The 20,332-nt window shown below is 37.6% G+C and overlaps 1 protein-coding gene across 3 annotated transcripts in view; it reads left to right on the top strand.

The window, feature by feature from the left end:
* RAB3GAP1 (RAB3 GTPase activating protein catalytic subunit 1) overlaps positions 1–20,332 on the top strand; it is a 78,533-nt gene that overhangs the window by 9,393 nt on the left and 48,808 nt on the right. For all 3 annotated transcript variants that reach the window (XM_004616506.2, XM_004616505.2, XM_055120401.1), the window contains exons 4-6: positions 12,123–12,258; positions 17,460–17,538; positions 19,421–19,540. In XM_004616506.2, the coding sequence (XP_004616563.1) occupies positions 12,123–12,258; positions 17,460–17,538; positions 19,421–19,540 (335 nt within the window). The remainder of the gene's footprint in view (positions 1–12,122; positions 12,259–17,459; positions 17,539–19,420; positions 19,541–20,332) is intronic.

The following is a 20,332-nucleotide window of genomic DNA, read 5'->3' as shown; positions in this document are numbered from 1 at the left end:
GTTTATTATATCAATAAAGCACTCCTTACAAAAGATACTGGACATTTCCATTACCCCAGAAATCCTTTCCATTTAATCCTCTTACTCTTTACCCGTATTTCCTAGGGATCTGTTCCTTCCCTGTTGGGAGGAGTGGAGATTTGGGTCATACCCACGCCTGGCTGAGGTGAGAGGTCACTCTAGGCATTGCCCTGGGACCTCTGTGGTGCCAAGATCAAACTAGTTGCCTGCATACAAGGCAAGCTCCTTAAACACCACACTCTCTAGTCTGTATCCTTTCCCCCCCCCCCCCCCCCGAATCATAGATTACTTTTGCCTTCTCTAGATTTTTATATAAGGTAGTATATTTTCTGTGCCAGGAATTTTTCCGTAATATATTTGAGATGATTCTAATTTGTTGCATGCATTAGCACCTTTCTGGTTGCTGTTGAATAGTTGTTATATAAAAATGCTGCAACTTACTTATTAACAGATACACTCATAATGGATAAAGTAGAATATTATCTGAGGCATATTCTTTAGTGTAGACTTTTTAAAATTTTTTAAATTTCTCTTGGGTTTTGGCCTAGCAGCAGAATTACTGGTTCAAAGGATAGCTGTTCAACTGTAAATAACCATTAAATAAAGAAATTTGTACAAATTGATCTAACCATCAGAAAAGCAATGTATGAGAGTTTGGATCATTTCATGTTCTCATCAACAATTGGTTATAATCTTGTAAAATTTAGTCGAATGGACATGTAGTTTCTGGATTAATTTGTATTTATCATTATGATTTTAATATTTATTTCTTTGTTGAATTTTGGTGATGATTGCTTTTTCATATACTTAATTAGCCATTTATATGTCTTTTTTAAGGGGAAATTACTTCAATAATTATAATCTATGTTTTAAATTGTGTTGTTTTATCTGAACAAAATTTACTTAGAAAGACAAGAGGGGAGAGAAAGAATATGTGTTCAAGAGAACATGGTTTCTCCAGAGTGGAAAAAGCAAGCAAGTAAAGACACAGAGGGGAAACAGGCTTGAAAGAGCAAGCCTATTTATTTGCTTTTAGCTATTTTTTTTCTAAGACCATTTTGTTAGGTTGAGAAGATGCTCAGTTTTCTTTCAGAAGCTTAACTTTGGGTCTAGGTCATTATTTCCTCTTGAAATAATAAATTGTGTGGTTGTGAGGTTATCTAGGCTCATTTAAAAAAAAATGGGGGCCGGAGCGATAGCACAGCGGGTAGGGCGTTTGCCTTGCACGAGGCTGACCCGGGTTCGATCCCCGGCATCCCATATGGTCCCCCAAGCACTGCCAGAAGTAATTCCTGAGTGCAAAGCCAGGAGTAACCCCTGAGCATCGCTGGGTGTGACCCAAAAAGCAAAAAATAAATAAATAAATAAATAAATATAAATGGATGTCTTATTCTAGAACCTTCCTTTAGTACCACTTCTTTTTCCAAATTGCCTTTTTTACCCCTGTCTTTTTCAGACAGTTGATATAGAAGGCCATTTTTTGTAGTCTCTCCTCTATTTATTTGTTTGACTGTCTTGCTGTCAGTACTATATTGTCTGGCGTACTGTGGTTGAGGATTTCTTAATCTTGGCACTATTGAAATTTTGGCCATTTGTGTGGAATTATTGTACATTATACAATATTTTATAGTATCTTTCTGCCTATTGATGCCAGTAGTATACTCCCAGTGGTGACAACCAACATTTTATTTAGAAATTGCCAAGTATACCTTGAGGGATAATTGCCCCCAATTGAGAGTCAGTGAATAGTTTCAGGGATTAATTCACATCATCTAGCTTCCCTGTTTTCCCAAGGTTGTTTGTCTATTCTAGGTTTTCTGCCTTTTATTTCTCTTATGAATTTTAGAATAAACTTGAAGATTTTTATTTATTTTGGTTTGGGGCCACACCTGGCACTGCTAGGGCTTCCTCCAGGCTCTGCACTCAGGTATCATTTCTGGTGAGCTTGTGGGACCAGAGATAGCAGGATTGATCCTGGGTCAGCCATGTGTATGCAAGGCCTTACTCACTGTACTATCTCTTCAACCCCTTGCCAGTATTTATAAAATAAAAGTAATATAACTATGCTGGAACTGTGGCTGGGATTGTATCTAATTTAGGCTGGGGCTGGTCACATTTAATAGTGTCCAGGGTTATTAACTTTGTGACTTTGTTCAGTGGTACTCTAAGTGGTACTTGGGGACCCATATGTAGAGATGGGAATTCTAACCAGTGGTGGTCAGCATGTAGCATGGCAAGTGCATGGCTAGTGCCCTAACCCCTGTAGTAACTTTCCAGCCCTGTGTTTCATTCATAGGTTACAATTTATAGATTACTTTGGCTGGGCAGGGTAGGGAGGGACTGTATTTTGACAATTTTGACATTTCCGATCATGAACATGGTGTATCTTTTTTTTTTTTTAATCTTAATCTTAGTTTGTCTTTAAATTTTCTCAGTTTTTGGTTAAGCTGTACTTTACATGTATTTTTAAATAATACGAAGCATCTTATGTTGTATGATGCAGTTGAAATAGAATTTTTTTTTTTTTTTTTTGCTTTTTGGGTAGCACCCGGCAATGCACAGGGGTTACTCCTGGGTCTGCACTCAGGAATTACCCTTGGCATTACTCAGGGGACCATATGGGATGCTGGGATTCGAACGTGGGTTGGCCGAGTGCAAGGCAAACGCCCTACCCGCTGTGCTATTGCTCCAGTCCCAAAATAGAATATTTTAAATTTCATTTTCCAGTCTTTTACTAGGGTCTACAAAATATTAGTGTGTTGACTTTCTATTTTGAGACTTGGTTATACATAAAGATTCATAATCTCACTCAATTTTTTCTTTCATAATTCTTTTGATTTATCTTTGAGTACATTTATCTTGTCTCCAATTTTCTAGTAAGCACAACCAATATAATTTATGTATTTTCTAGTTTAGATATTACACTTTTTAAAAAAATTTTTTATTAGTGAATCACCGTGAGTTACAGTTGCAAACTTATAAACTTCGTGTTTGCATTTCAGTTATACAGTGATTGTTTACCCATCCCTCCACCAGTGCCCATTCTCCTCCACCAATGTTCCCAATATCCCTCCCACCACCTCCACCCCACCCCCCACCACTCCACCCTGCCTCTGAGGCAGGGCATTCCCTTTTGTTCTCTCTCCTTTTGGGTGTTGTAGTTTGCAGTAGAGGTATTGAGTGGCCTTCATGTTCAGTCTGTGGTCTACTTTCAGCATGCATCTTCCAACCCGAATGGGTCCTCCCAATATCCTCTACTTGGTCTTCCCTTTTCTTTTTTTGTTTTTTGCTTTTTGGGTCACACCCAGCGATGCTCAGGGGTTACTCCTGGATTTGCACTCAGGAATTACTCCTGGCGGTGCTTGGAGGACCATATGGGATGCCGAGGATCGAACCCGGGTCAGCCGCGTGCAAGGTAAACGCCCTACCCGCTGTGCTATCGCTCTGGCCCCGGTCTTCCCTTTTCTATCTCAGCTGCCTTTCCCCCCAGCATGTGAGGACAGTTTCCAAGCTGTGGGGCAGATCTCACTTTTTAGGTCTAAATTTCTCATTGCTTCCTTTTTTCCCCCCCTCATTGCTTCTTTTTATAATTTTTATTTCTCTATAATACTTCAACTCTAAATTTGTCTAGAAAATATTTTCCATGAGTATATTCGATATCGGTAGCCTGACGGTCAGATGTGACATCTAGGTCTTCTTATGTTTGGTTTCTTTTAACTTATTTTAAATATGTCACTTCCTTGTTCTTATTTGTTAGTAATTATGTGTATTTAGTACAGTGTTTTTGGGAGTTCTGAGGAAGGGGGGTGGGATGGGGAGACAGAGAGACAGAGAAAGCTCATCTCAGTGTTAAAGCATGAAAGTTCATATCTCAAAGTGGGGAGATGCCGGCACCATATGCATGGGCTGGAACAGACATTCATACCTATTTTTTTAATTTTATTATTTATTTTTGAATAAGACAGACTGAATTCTGTTTTTTCATCCAAAGAGTTATGTTCTAGCACACAGTTAACTTTTCAAAATTTTATTTTCATAAAGTTGTTCACAGTGGGGGCCGGAGCGATAGCACAGCGGGTAGGGCGTTTGCCTTGCACGTGGCCGACCTGGGTTCGATCCCTGGCATCCCATATGGTCCCCCAAGCACCGCCAGGAGTAATTCCTGAGTGCAAAGCCAGGAATAACACCTGAGCATCGCTGGGTGTGACCCAAAAAGCAAAAACAAAAACAAAAAAAAAAAAACGTTGTTCACAGTAATTGATTAAATTCAGTATTTCAACACCAATCCTATCACCATTACACCTTCCCATCACCATTATTTCGAATTTTCCAACACTCAAGCCTGCCCCAAAGGCAGATACTAAATAATTTATTTTGTATTGCTTGTTAGCACAGAGGTAACTTGATTACATTATAATTCCATGTTCTCTCTCAGTGGTAACAGTGGCCAAAGTTTTTTCTTTCAGTCTTTGTCATTATACTGTGACGTTTCCACCACAAATGCAAGGGCCAAGATTTGAAGCAAACTTTATATGCAAATTTTAGAGCTCACCTCCGAATGACTTCTTCTCTTCCAAAGAAAAGAAATGAAATACGCTATTTCTGTCTGTATTTTATAATTTTTATCTGAAGGGTAATCTGACCCATCTGCTTTTCCGTACCAGACCCTGAGGTCCTAGGGAATGATTTTAAGAGGAGAAAATAACAATTACTGAGCATACCATGTAATATAATTGGATGTATGCCTACTAATTTAATCCTCATATGCATTTTATTTTTGGTGTGGCGGGTTTGATCCACATTTGGCTGTGCTCAGGTCTTACTCCTGGCTCAGCACTCAGGTATCACTTCTGGCAGTGATCAGGAGATCATGTGAAATTCTGGTAATTTAGCGTAGGTCAGCCATGTGCACTAATAAGCACCTTACCTGCTGTACTCTTAGATAAATTTGAATGATAAAGCATCAATCTCATTTTATGAAGAAGTGATATTTTGGGTGTTTAACTTGCCCAAAGTCAGTCTGCCAGGAGTTGGTATAAACAGGATTAATCCTAGGTTTCCTACCAAAACCCATTTCTATATTATTCTGTTTTTACTTTTAGAATTTTCAGTAAATGTAAAATTACATGGATTATTAGAATAAGTAGGACAGATTTGGCAATTTTAAGAGTTGGGCTTAATAAAATAGATCAAAGCTTGTTTGTATGAAAATGATCCAGCTTGAAGGGAATTAAACAAATGACCCTTTAAATTCTTTTTAGCTTTGTAATTTTGTGGCTCTGTGTAGCTAGCAAAAATCATAATTACTTTTTATGAGATGTTAAGTTTAGGTATAATATAATCTGGGACTAGAATTGTTTAGTCAGTTTCTGAGTCTTATCCCACTGAAAAATTCATGAAAGATGAATCATTAACTTTAGAATATTAATAGAAGGGTAATGCTCTAATAGCATTAAAGTAAATTCTTAATTTTCATACTATGTAGATTGGAATGACATTTGCTTTAGTACACAAAGTTCATGTGGAAAATATAAAATAAATCTGAACATAGGTTTTTCTCTTCTTTTAGATCATTCTCTAAGTTTTAACTTGTAGATCAGACTTGGAACTGAGATAGTGCTATAAACAATTTAGTTCCTTTAGTTGTTCTATCTCAGAACATTTAAGTGTTTTCTGAACCATTATAGTGCGGAAGTAGAGATGTCTTAAAGCCAGAGTCTTGGGGAATTAGTTGAATTAGTTGAATATCAGTGTGAGAAAGCAATGTTTCTGAAATGAAGTAGATAAAAGAAAAGTCATCACTGCTTTTTTGAATAGCATTATTTAAGATAAGGCTTATAGTCTTGTAGCACCCTCTTTAAATTTTCCTTTAAGTGATAGCCATAGTGTCTGTAGCTCCTCTGGATAGAGAAAAGTAAATAAAAGCAATTATTACTTTTTTTGTTTTTGCTTTTTTTGGGTCACACCCAGTGATGCACAGGGGTTACCCTGGCTCTGCACTCAGGAATTACTCCTGGCAGTGCTTGGGGAGCCATATGGGATGCTGGGAATCAAACCCAGGTCGGCCGCGTGCAAGGCAAATGCCCTACTCACTGTGCTATCGCTCCAGCCCCCAATAAGCAGTTATTTTATCATATATCCTATTCTTTTAGATTAGAAGTTTTTGGAATTTTTTTTTTTTGTAGGATAAGAAGGCAGATTTACCTTTAAATGACAGTGTAACATAGTAATGAACAGTAAAGTCCCTAAAGTTACTGTGAATTATTTTGCATGTCAATTTCTAATTTTTTTACTTACTTTGTGGTATTGTATCCTCTCAGTGTTAGCTCTCTTAAAGTATTTATCAGAGACTTTAAAATGATCTTTTCCTGGCCTGGGGTTGTAACTCAGTGGTAGAGCATTTGCCTTAAAGTCAGACCTTTGGCTCTCTCTCTCTCTCTCTCTCTCTCTCTCTCTCTCTTACACTTGAAAAATATTTTCTTGGAAAGAATCACAGTCCCAGTCATCCCATTGCTCATCGAGTTGTTCGAGCAGGCGCTAGTAACATTTCATTGTCAGACTTCTTACTATTTTTGGCATATCGAAATATCAAATACACCACGGGTAGCTTGACAGGCTCTCCGAGAGGGGTGGAGGAATCAAACATAGATCAGCTGTGTGCAAAGCGAACGCCCTATCACTGTGCTTTTGCTCCAGCCCCTTGGAAAGAATATAAATAAATTTACTTTTTCTTGGGTAGCGGGAATGAGGGGTCACTTCTGGTGGTGCTCAGGGATCATTGATGCTCAGAGGCTCATGCATTGTCAGTGTTAGGGATCAAACCCAAGACTGTGTGCAAAGCATGTTCTCCAACCTTCTGAGCCATCTTCCCTGCTCTTCATATTCTTTACTATAAAGTGATGCATTGTTGTCCTCGGAGTTCTTACAAGTTAAGAACTTAGCACTTAGCTGAGGAAAAATTAAGTTCTACATGATGTAATCAGGCTGGAAAAACATACTTATCTGAGACTTGAGAGGTCTCTTCAGACATTTTTAGTTAAATTATTTTTCTAATTGTTGTTTTTGTGTGTCAGTGTGTTTTAAGGGCCCCAGGTGGGTGGGGAGACTGGGTCACTCCCTGTGATTCACAGACGGTCGTATTTGGGGAGCATTAACAGTTCGTGCAGCTGAGGATTAGAGTCAGAGCCATGAACATGTTAGTCACAGTCATATGCTGTACACTTAAGCTCTCTCCTGCTGTCTTTAAATATATTTAAATTTGGGGGGGTTGGGGTTTTGGGTTTTTGTTTGTGATTTCGTTATGCCACATGGTGAAAGGTTCAGGACCAAGTGAATCTGAGTTCAATCCCTTCTAATCATTGCCAGGTGTGGTCCCCCTACTGTAGCCCAAGAACCAAACTGTCAGGCCTGTACCAGTGGAACAAGCAGCGCTGAGAATACTCTCTACCACTTCCGTGTGTGGTCCCTGTAAAATCTTTCTTTTTAATATGTATCATGAATTTAACTTTGGACTTGATTATTTTTTGTTTGAGGGTAGCAATATTCAGGGGCTACTCTCAGCCTAGTGCTTGTAGGCCACTCCTGATAGTACCTAGGGGACTGTGGTGGGGGTGGATCCAGACCCAGCCCTGAGTGTGGCTGGCTTTGCATGCTTTGAGCCATCTTCCTGGCCCTGTGCTTAATTTGACACAATGTATATACTATTAGAACAAACTGAATTACACAGGTATTTTTCTAAACACATAAGAAGTACCTACTTTAGTTAATGTGTTAGTAAAAAATAAAGGAAGTAGTTTAAAGAAAGAGACTTTTTTGTTTTTGTTTTGGGACCACAACCTGCAGTGCTCAGGGCTTACTCCGAGCTCTGTGCTCAAGGATCACTTGTGACAGATTCAGGGGACCATATAAGATGCTGGGGTTGGCTACATGCAAGGCAAATACACTAACCCTGTAATATCGTTCTGGCCCTTAAAGGAAGAGGCTTTTAACATGGTTTTATCTTTCATAACATCAAAAAACAAGAAGAAATTTTAGTATTTTATTCTGTGAATATATATGGCCCTGCTCTAAAAAGCTTGATAAAATTCTCACCATCATTTTAATAAATATTTTTAGATAGTACCTCATCCATAAGATTCACCAATTATGTTATATATTAAATTCATATATAGGTAGAATAAAAATTACTAAATAAGAATCATTTTTAGAACATCTTCATTACCTCTAGAAAAATCATTTCCCATATTCTCACAGCCCCAGCAACAGTAATATTCTTCTGACTGGAATAGTGATATCATTGTGGTTTTGATATGCTATTTTCCTTTTTTAAAATTTTATTTTAGTTTTATAAAGTAGTTCACAGTATTTGATTACATTTAATATTCAAACACCAGTCTCACCACCATTACACCTTCCCACCACCATATTTGATATGCCATTTTCTAGTGACTATGTTACTGAACAATTTTTGTTCTTCAAGTATAGGAGTTCTATATATAATTTCAGTGCAATGAGAGAAATGATTCGCAAATGCTTTTTCTCATACTCACATGTTTTATCTTTTATCATTGTAGGTTGTCTTTTTACTTTTTTGATGTTATTTAGTTCTTGGTCCTATATTTAGACCTAGATTCATTTTGAGTTAATTTTCATGTTTAGTGTAAGGATAGGATCTAATTTAAGTCCTTTTTGCATGTGGAAATATCTTTTAATATTTATATTTCAGTATTACAAATAGTCAAGAGGATTTCTTTTACTAGTGAATGAAAACCTTAATTTTTTTCTATCGACCTAGTTGTCTATGCTGATTCATATTAGAATCACCCAGGGAGCATTTGAAAACTTCCTTTGTTAAAGGTCACAGTCTCTGATTCTGATTTGATTAGTTGATTTGGAGCCTAGATTTTAGTGCATTTTGAAAGACCACTTACATGATTATAAAGCTAATTATTTTGTTAATCATAACTATACTTCAAAAAATAGGGTGATTCTGATATGAATCAGCATAGACAACTAGGTAGATAAAAAAATGAAGGTTTTCATTCACTAGTAGAAGAAATTCTCTTCACTGTAATATTGAAATATAAATACTAAAAGTTTTTTCCACATGCAAAAAAGACTTAAATTTTGTGCTTTATATTTTCTTTCTCTTAAATCATGTGTTACTTTTGTCATTAGAAAAAAGTTTGTTAATTTGTCAAATATTGTTAAGTTTATATTTTTTCAAGAGAAGATATTTTTTCATGGAAGGTTGTTTAATATGTGAAATTTGATTCTGGTAAATAGCCAATTCTAAATAATGTTTTTATTAAATGTTATGGATAACCTAATTCTGTTTAATATGTGTAATGAAATAAATTTCAATGAGAACTAAACATGGTCACTCTGAAGTACATATTAATTCAAGTAATAAAATACTCATGCGGAGGATGATTTGGGCTATGCCAGGAGGTTCTTGGGGGACTGCTTCTGGCTCTGTACTCTGGGGTTTCCTGCTAGTGCTCGGGCGCCTGTAGTGCCAGAGGCTGACCCTGGAGTGGCTGCATGCAAGGCAAGTGCCTTAAGCCCTGTACCGAACTTCTGACTTGAGAAGATACTTCTTGGATTGAGTTATGTGCTGTCTTAGGTTGTTAGAGTATATGAGTATATGGTTCAAATTTTTATACATAAGGTATTTGGATAATGGTAATTTTGGTCATTTTGTGTCATATAGTGGTTACAGTAAACACCAATATATGTGTATGTACATAAGTATATAATATTAGTCATACATGAAATTTCAAATTCTGGACTGCAGAAAATAATAAAATACAGTCTTTATTCTTCACGTCTAATTGAAAACTTGGTATATAAATGTATGATTACAATAAGGTGCTATAATACTGATTTGAGCAAGACATTGGAAAAGGATGACTTGCCTGAAGATAACGCAAAGCAGATTTTATACTTTATAGAGTTAACTTTTAGGTTGAGTTTTGAAAAATGAATAATTAAAATTATGCTTAGAAAAGTAAAATACAAGAAGAGAGGAATGAATAATGTGTGGATATATCTGAAACAAATCACATCGAGGGAAAATAACGGTAACTGGATATAAGTGTGAGGTAAGGTCTTAGAGGGTAGATGGAGGAAGTTGTGGAGATGAAACTGCAAAGGAATGAAGCCGGAGTGTAAGCTGTATACCCTTTTTAATGAAAATTTTGCTTCATATTAACATATTGATCTCATAATCTAAAACTTAAAATGAAAGCATTCATAGACATGATACTCAAGTTTTTACTGATAGAAAAATGGTTGGAAACCTTTAGGTACTCCAGGGTTTTGGTAAAGCACTAAAATAATCTTAAAAGGAGGAGGGACAGTGTCAGAATTGTGTTTAAGGAAGATAAACTTGGAAGTAGGATTAGAGGGTAGAGGAAAGGAGACCAGTGGAATGCTGAGCTGGGCCAGCTATTGTGAAGGGATTAGCTCTCACATTGACCTTCATGTGCTCAAGAGCTCTTGAGCCCTCCAGTCTTCTGGCTCAGAATATATCTTAGGTACCTAAAGTTTAGTGCGTAAATTGAAAGATATAATGTTGGGTATAAAGTATGATAATGCTTAGTACTTTGTTTCTGCATAATTGCCTTTATCTTCTCTTTAAGAGAAAAGATTAGCTTCTCAACCTACCCTTCACCTTTTCCTTGGACGTCACAATTTTTCCTAACTTTATTTTTTATCTTGCTTGTGTTAGTTTTGGAGTAGTGCATACGCTCAAGTCACTGTTGCCTTGGCCCCTCATCCCTTTACTTTTAATACTTTTTCTTTATCGGCTGATTGCAAATGTAATATGAAAATAGTATACCATACTGGAATTTGGGATCAAATGACTATATTAGAAAGGAAGATGAAAAGCCATATTGTTTTTCAGTTTAGTTAAAAGATTGTAAAAAAAAGCCTATTTAGAGACAAACTGCTTGTCTTCTCATTTAATTCAGCCTAACTTTCTCTGAAATAGCTATTGGCAAAGTTGACAGGAGTACCTGGAATAGAGCTACATGTTTCTCTATTTTCCTTCCTCCTTCCTTCTCTTTCTCTCCCTCCAATTCCCGTCCCTTCTTTTTTCCTCTTCTTTTTTCACTTTTTTCTCCCATACTTTTCCCTCTTTTTATGGTTACCAGCCACTAGGAAAGAGAAGAGTTAGTATAGATTTTAGCTGTAGTTGTTTATTTGGGGTGGGGATGGGGGAGCATACCTGGCTGTGTTCAAGGCTGACTCCTGACTCAGGGATGACTCCTGGTGGTGCTCAGGGAACCATATGGGATGCCAGGGTTAGAATCCCAGGTTGGCCATATGCAAGACAAAGCACATTACCCACTGTATTATCTCTCTGGCCCCTGTTTTGTTTTGTTTTTTAATTGTACCTGGAATCAAGACTTCTGCTCTGCCATTAAGCTACTCCATAGCCTAGTATTTCTTTTTTGTCATTTAAAAAGAATATTTCAGCTGTATTGTAGGCTTGGAAAATGAAATTTTCTCATTTTCTGGAGTTCTCCTTAATCAGTTTTAGCTTTAACTGCTTTCTAGTAGGCATTTCTCCTAAGCAAACCATCTTATAATGTAGGTCATTATAATATTTTATAACTTTTGATATGGAGCATTTATGCCTTCAATTAAAACCAGTTAATCTCACTGTATTGTTTTTATTTTAATTTTTTTTGTTTTATTGCGGTAGGGGTGGGCGCTACCCTCAGCGGTGGTCAGGGTTGCTCCTGACTCTACACTCTGGCGGGGTTTGGGTAGCTGTATAATAAAACTTTTAGATTAATGGGTAGAAGGGGAAAACATTCCTATAGCCGGACTGGAGAAAGAATAGAGCTGGCAGAGTACTTGCCTTGCATATGATCAGCTGGTGTTCAATTCTCAGCACCCTGTAGGTCCCCTGAGCACAGCTAGGAGTAATTCCTATGTGGAAGCCTAAAGTAACTGTAAGCATCACTTACTGTGTTTCCCACCTTCACCACACCCAAAATTCCTGTAGCTTCTATAGGTAGGATATTGGTAACATAATGGTAACTACTGACTCCTTAAAAGTGGATGTTTTTCTTTTTTCTTAAATACAGGGTATATTTACTTCTGGCACATGGGAAGAAAAATCAGATGAAATTTTCTTTGCTGACTTCAAATTCTCAGTCACTCATCATTATCTTGTACAAGAATCCAGTGATAAGGAAGAAGGGAAGGACGAATTATTAGAAGGTATTTTTTTTTTCTTACTACATGTTTAAAATTACTGACTCTTAAAAGTGATTTTAATTTTGAATTGTGATTATCTTAATTTTTTTCCTCTGGAAATGTTTTACATATGCATAGTTGCTTTACTACTTCTAAAGAGTATGATCTTTTAGAGTAAAAATCTCATCATTAATTTTAAAATTGATTAAACCAGCAAATATTTATTTATTTCCTAAAATATGCTAAGTATACTTTTAAACCTAGTAAACTTGAAAAGTATTTTCATTCTTACAGAAGAAATAATTGTATAAATAGTAATAGGAGGTAGAAAGTGATTAAATCATGCCAAAAGACAAAGAAAGTTCTAGAGTTCAGAAAAGAAAAGATCACTTCGAATAGGGAAAGATCAAACAAAGTGTTGTTAAGAATTAAGAAGCCAAATTGGATTATGGAGGATAAAAAATATACATTATATTCATTGATTAGTCAGTGTAGTGTTTTGTATATACCCCGCATCGAATTTGATGTTACATGAGCTTTCTAAACTTGTACCTCATTTGTAAAATAAAGTAATGCTAGATAGTTAATGGGATAATGAAATTCCATATTAAACATCTCAATGCCTGACCAGTGGTAAGTACTCAATAAATGGTATATTTAGTGATCAGTAGGTCAAATCATCTATATCCTCTGTCTGGAGATATACTAATTTCTAACTATGAGCATAGTATTGAAAATTTAGAATTTTGGTACTGTCAAATACCTTTCTTTATTCTGAAAATAAATAAGCCAGACTATGTGTTAAATTTTTTCTGATCAAAACATTGCTTTTTAGACATAGATCTGAAATATTTGTGTCTTTTCTTATATAGGAATATAATTTGATTATCTTTTCTATTAAACTTCTTATAAACAAAATTAGAGTATGAATTAGATTTATAAACAAGGACATATAACATTGAACATGTATATACATACAGGAGACAACTGTATAGTATAATAAAATATTTAAGTCAGAATATCAATATCTGTACTTTATTTTTTAATTTTTTTTTAAAGTTCCACAATATAACTATTTTTTAAAAAATTTTTTATTGAGTGATCATGTGGAAAGTTACAAAGTTTTCAGGTTTAAATCTCAGTTATACAATGCTTGAATACCCATCCCTTCACCAGTACACATATTCCACCACCAAGAATCCCAGTATAGCTCCACCCCGCACCCCCACACCCCTAACCCCCCCACACCCCTAGGCCCCCCACCGCCTGTGTAACTAATAAATTTCACTTTACTTTCACTTTGATTGCATACAATATTTCAACAAAACTCACTATTATTGTTTGGAGAGTCTCTCCCCTAAAGTCAGACCTGCTGAAAAGGAAGCATTAGATAATTTGTTTTCCATTGCTGAGGATGAAGAGGTATGAGGTCGAGTGACCACACTTAGCGGCCTCTCGGTTTTGGGTTTCTGTATTTTAGTATTTGGAAAACAATATGGACGATTCTCAAAAAATTAGAAATTGAGCTTCCATTTGACCCAGCAATACCACTCCTGGGAATATATCCCAGAGAGGCAAAAAGGTATAGTAAAGATGGCATATGTATTTCTATGTTCATTGCAGCACTGTTTACAATAGCCAGAATCTGGAAAAAACCAGAGTGCCCCAAAACAGATGACTGGTTAAAGAAACTCTGGTACATCTACACAATGGAATACTATGTAGCCGTCAGAAAACATGAAGTCATGAAATTTGCATATAAATGGATCAACATGGAAAGTATCATGTTGAGTGAAATGAGTCAGAAAGAAAGAGACAGACATAGAAAGATTGCAGTCATATGTGGAATATAATGTAACTGAGAAGTACAAGTTGGCAACGATGCAATTTCTGGCAGATATCTCTCTGGACTTAGTTACTAAAATATCTGTACTTTAAAGCTGGGCTTCTTCATCCACTTGCAACCCCATCTTGAGTTATGCAGTACATCATGGCTGAGCACCTAAGTTTCATTATGCATTTGATTTTTGATATATTTTTGGTCATTGTGGTTGAGAAACCTTTTATTGTCAATTTTTTTGCTTTAAGGAGTTGTGATCTATGGTTTAAGAAACTAGACTTTCGAGTAAGGGGGAGGAGGAAATATGTAGAAATGGAGGGAATCCCAAGAACAGCCTAGCAAATTCCAGGACTAATGGCGTCTGCTGATTAATGAAGGTGTTAGGGCACGGTTCTGGATCTCCGACCGCCGACAAGGACCACGCAGGAATGCAGTCAGCAAGCGGGTAATTTATTAAGCTGGCTAGCCATGGTCCTGCACACACACACAGAGACATGCAGGTCCAGTGTGCAAGGCAAGGCCCCGACCCTGGGTACAGGGGTTACTTATATAGGCCCATGTCCGCCCTTCTGGCGAAAGCACGAAAGCCCGAGCATTCCGTAGCCAATAAGTTCATAATTCAACATGCCTCTCCTTCCAATCCCATTAGGTCCATCTGCTTGTCTAGCCTATAGATTTACAGGTCACAATTGTGTAAGCGCCTGCATGTCTGAGGGCTGAGCCCTGGGCGGGAGGCTATCTGTTTCGATTATATCCTTATATGGTTGTAGCTCAGGAGCCCCCATGGTCCTCTTCAAGCAAGCAGATAGCAGGGGCCTGAGTGGAAAATACACGGTTTTCATTGTCTTTGGCCCCGCCCAGGGCAGTCCTGCCCTAACAAAGGAAAGTGGCAACTGTGCTCAGGCCTTATCTCCTGGCTCTGCTCAGGGATCACTCTTGGTGGGCCTTGGGACCAAAAAGGGTGCCTTGGATTGAACCCAGGTCAGCCCTGTGCCAGGCAGGCACCCTACCTGCTGTGCTATTGTTCTGGCCCCAGTGGAAGAAAGTGTTTAAGACAAAGTTTAAAAGCTATTTAAACTTTTCCTTTTTTTTTTCTCCCCTCCCCTAAACTTTTTTTTAAAAGCTTTTATGATAATTATATGACTGAAATGTTTGTAAGTCTGTAACTGTACCTCACAGTGATTCATTAAAAAATTAAATTTTTTTTTAAAAAAAAAGGTTTTTATGATAAAAGAAATCTAAAAAATTGTAAGATGAAAGGAAATACCATATAGGAAAAGCTATTACACGACACAGTTTTAAGAGACTTCAAATCAGTGTTTCTGAGATTATGGTCTCTTTTATGAGAAAAGGTAGATCTAAGGTGGTTAAGGTGTTAGGGGTGGCAGATCTCTGCCTGGGGGAGGCTCGGAGAAACAAAAGAACAAAACCAAGACAACTCTTTCTGCAAACGCACATGGGGTTTATTCAAGCCAATATAGCTATATTGGGACCTTCAACTGTGCCTTAATAGCATGGCATAGCTGAAGGCCCCAAACTCAAAAAGCAAGTGTTTTTATACCCTTTTGGGGGAGAAAAGGGAAAATCCCACATATTGCATCAAAGGGAATCACCAAAGGAAATTACACCTATTAGATCAAAGGAAATCACACCTATGGATCAAAGGGGATCACACATAGGTCACTTAATTTGCTTATCTCAACATTTGTTGACTGTTTTAACTGTTTCCCTGCAAATGTTTGCTTACAGTTCCTAGGGCAGTTTGTTGGCCCATTTGGTGACAGTTTCCTGCCCAGTGGTAGGTCAAGAAAACATCTTTCAAAGCAGCCAAGCAATTACAAAGGCAAATTCAACCCTTAACCTGCCCTCCTCTTCAAAGGTATTGGGAGGGAAACCTCAAAGGGTGGAGTAAGGAGGCCTGAGTTTTGTCCCCTCTTTCAAATAGTTCCCAAAGTACCTCTGGTTGTGTTTGCCCTAGCCCCTGCTACCACTGGGCCCAGACACCAAACTGTGGGACCTACAGATCTCTGAATACTGCTGGAAGCCCCCTCCAAAAAGGGGAATGTAAAATGCATCTATAGGAAATCATTTTGGTTTCGAATTTGTGACTAATGGTAAAAGTTATGAATTACCAGCAAGCCAAAGAGTGGTTTATTTCAGAGAGAAAGTTTTAAACCTGAATTGTCAAACATCAGAAGATTGGAACATTGATCTTCTTTGCTTGTTTGTTTTAATTGGAGTTACTTTCAGTGGAGTGTCAACAAGTGACTGGTAAAATTAACAAATACAACTTTGCAAAAAAATTATCACTATAGAGCAAAAGGAAATACTTTATCATTCATGCTTTGAATTTACTCTGTATGTGGCTACAAAAAATGGTTATTGGTCTTAGTGTCTTAAAATGGATAGTAGTTCAGTTGCTTAAAGATATGTGGGCTAGGGGATGGAGTGATAGTACAATAGGTAGGGTGTTTGCCTTGCACGCAAGGTTGACCTGGGTTCGATTCCTTGCACTCCATATGTTCCCCCAAGCCCTGCCAGGCATAATTCCTGAGTGCAGAGCTAGGAGTAACTCATGAACATCCACTAACATCACTGGATGTGACCCAAAAAGACAAAAAGCAAAAAATAAATAAATAAATAAATAAAAATAAAAATTACGGGCTATAGGTATGAAACTGGTTATTGATTTTATAAGACTGTTTAAGATGGCCAAGGGGCCAACAAAGGCTACTCCTGAGGTAATATAGAGGCACAGAACTCTAACTGGAACTTTGGAGAAAAAGTAGAGGCAAGAACATGGGGGCCGGAGCAATAGCACAGCGGGTAGGGCGTTTGCCTTGCACGCGGCCGACCCGGGTTCGATCCCCAGCATCCCATGTGGTTTCCCAAGCACTGCCAGGAGTAATTTCTGAGTGCAAAGCCAGGAGTAACGTCTGACCCAAAAAGGAAAAAAAAAAAAAAAAAACAGTCCCAGAGGGGCTGGAGTGATAGTGCAGTGGGTAGGGCGTTTGCCTTACACTGATGGACTGATTTGATCCTTGGTGCCCCATATGGTCCCCGTAGTACTGCCAGGAGTGAATTTTGAGTGCAGAGATAGGAATAATTTAATGAGGAATTGAGTCATGAGTTAGAAAGAAACATACATGTAAGAATTATTTGTGTATTCTTTCTAAGTAGACTGAATATAATATAATTGCCACAGAAATTACCCCCAATCTGTAAATGTTAGCTCTAACTCCAGATATAAATTTTTAAGCAGTTGCTAAGTTATATTTCATATAACATTTTTGAAAAGTCATATTACTTTCTTTAAATCATACTACAAAATTCTGCCTTAGAATCTAGAACATACTAATTTTTGTATTGTCGAATGTTTGTATAGATGCTGTACCACAGTCTATGCAAGATTTGCTGTGTATGAACAATGACTTTCCTCCAAGAGCACATTGCCTAGTAAGATGGTAGGTATATATTTTACTCAGACAACTCCTAGTATGTATGCTGCACAAGATGGCCCCAGTTCTGTTTTATGCTAGGAAGACATACAGGACTCAGCATGTAGTTGTACTTTCTGCAATTATTTATCATCGGGTCTGTGTGCGAAGAAACATCAATAGTAGGTAAGATGCCTGAGGCAAAGTTTGGAGGAAACTTTCCTGATGGAATCATATAAGGGGTACTTAAATTCCATGCAGTAAGTTGTGACAACAGAAATGTAATGTCTAGGGCCAGAGAAATAGTATAGTAGGATAAGGTATTTGCTTCATACATGATCAACCCAGGTTCAATCCCTGGACTTGTATGGTTCCCGAGCACTACTGGGAGTAATTCCTTAGTGTAGGGCCAGGAGTAACTCCTGAGCATTACCGGGTGTGGCCAAAACCCCCCCACAGATGTAATATCTGTCGGGGAATCTTGTCAGAGGCTCAGATCCTCAGGATTTTAAATGGGGGCTGATAAGACAATAGGCACATTGATTAACAGGTACCATAATTTCAAGTTTCCATGAGGAAGAAGGTGCCAGCATAATTTGCACAACTTTATATATTTTTTTGTGAATACAGTTTAGGCATGGTAAATTAAAGGTGCCATCTTTATTACTGTTGGGGAATTTCTTGAGAGTGCTCATTAAAAAGACATTCATCCATCTACATATATGGAGGATGAAATAAATGAGGAAAATAAGTAATGTCTTTCATAAATAGTTTTCCGTAATTAAAAAATATTGAATAGAAGTGCATTGAGTGAATTGAATAGTAAATTTCACTTGCCAAGATTACTAGCTTGGCCTGCCTCCTAACAGTTACCTTTGGCTGCAAATTTGTGTTTTTTTAGGGGATTTGATAGTATCATAGTAGTTGTAAAATGTGTTTGATAATTTTGTGACTATCTGATATATGTTGCTGAGTAAAAGAATACAAAAAATCTTTATTAAAATATTTAAGTAAATCATGTTTTCATTTTTAGTAAGCCTGAATATATCTTGACTGGTAATTATTTTCCTCTTGTTTAGGAAAACTATCAAACTTTAAACTTTCACATTAGTTGACTTATGTTAACTAAAGCAGTATTGCAGTGCTGAAATTTACATCTTTTATCTTGGACATAACGTTTTTTGGGGTAGAGGTCACTGCAGACAGTGCTCAGGACTTACTCATGGCACTCTGCTCAGGAATTACCCCTGGCCGTGCTCGGGGGACCATATGGGATGCTGGGAATCGAACCCGGGTCGGCCTCGTGCAAGGCAAACGCCCTACCCGCTGTGCTATCACTCCAGCCCCTGGAAACTTAACATTTAAGGCAAAACTATTATGTACTATTCCTTGGAACAGTTTGTAAAGAATGGGGTTGGGAGGAATTGTAGGTGAAGTCACTGTCACTGTCACTGTCATCCCATTGTTCATCGATTTGCTCGAGCAGGCACTAGTAATGTGTCCATTGTGAGACTTGTTACTGTTTTTGGCATATCGAACACGCCACAGGGAGCTTGCCAGGCTCTTCCGTGGGGGTGAGATACTCTTGGTAGCTTGTGGGGCTCTCCCAGGAGGGCAGAAGAATCGACCCGGGTGGTCTTCTGTGTGCAAGGCAAACGCCCTACCTGCTGTGCTATCCCTCCAGCCCCGTAGGTGAAGTAATAGAAGTATTTCCCTAAAGAAATTAAGGCTGTAGAGAACTGAAAGAAATGCACTTGCAAGGAAAAAACATGCATTTGTAGTTCATAGTTGACTTAAAGGAGCTTTTTTCCTAGAATTTCCTTTAGGGAACTTTTATCTTGTTTTTTAAATAATGGAGTTTTATATTCTGAAGATTACCGTTGCTTGTTGGTGCTCTTCTCCCCCATAGGTACGGTCTTCGGGAGTTTGTGGTGATAGCCCCTGCTGCCAACAGCGATGCTGTCCTCAGTGAATCCAAGTGCAACCTTCTTCTGAGTTCTGTGTCGATTGCTTTGGGGAACACTGGCTGGTAGGAGAACTTTATACAAACCTAGACAATGAATTAAAAACTTTCAAATTATGATTTTTTTTCAGGAAAAATGATTATTAAGTATCCTAATTCTTGTACTATATTATATTGGAATTTGGAACATCAGGATAAATTATGTTCAGCAAAGTTAGTAGGGAAGGCATTTCTAAAGGCAAATGCCCTACCTGCTGTACTATCTTTTTGGTTCCCAAGAGAGGGTACTTGTAAAGGGAAACATTGAAATGATTTATGAATGTTTGAAATGAGTATTTGAAGTGATTTGTACTATTTTTGTACTTTGCATCCACATATATAGTCCATTTAAATTTTGTTTAAAATAAAAGTTTAAAACTCAGGAGACACAATTTTTTTTTGTTGCTTTGTGTATGTTTGCAAATGACTGAAAGAACTGTGAGTATTGACTTCAGAATTATAGATATGTTGGGGCTGGAGTGATAGCACAGCGGGTAGGGCGTTTGCCTTGCACGCGGCCGACCCGGGTTCAAATCCCAGCATCCCGTATGGTCCCCTGAGCACCGCCAGGGGTGATTCCTGAGTGCATGAGCCAGGAGTGACCCCTGTGCATTGCTGGGTGTGACCCAAAAAAAGCAAAAAAAAAAAAAAAAGAATTATGGATATATTTTAGTGAGTCTAATTTGTAAACATTGAAATCCATGAATCTTGACTGATAATCTTCAAAAGATAAAGTAAAAATTATTTCACCATTGATGTTGGTTTGATTTGTACTATTTAATAACTGTGAATCCAGGCTTTACTGTAATATTATAAGGA

Source organism: Sorex araneus, chromosome X (genome assembly GCF_027595985.1).
Source record: "Sorex araneus isolate mSorAra2 chromosome X, mSorAra2.pri, whole genome shotgun sequence".
Classification (NCBI taxonomy): domain Eukaryota; kingdom Metazoa; phylum Chordata; class Mammalia; order Eulipotyphla; family Soricidae; genus Sorex; species Sorex araneus.
This window is presented reverse-complemented; position numbering and strand designations above follow the sequence as displayed.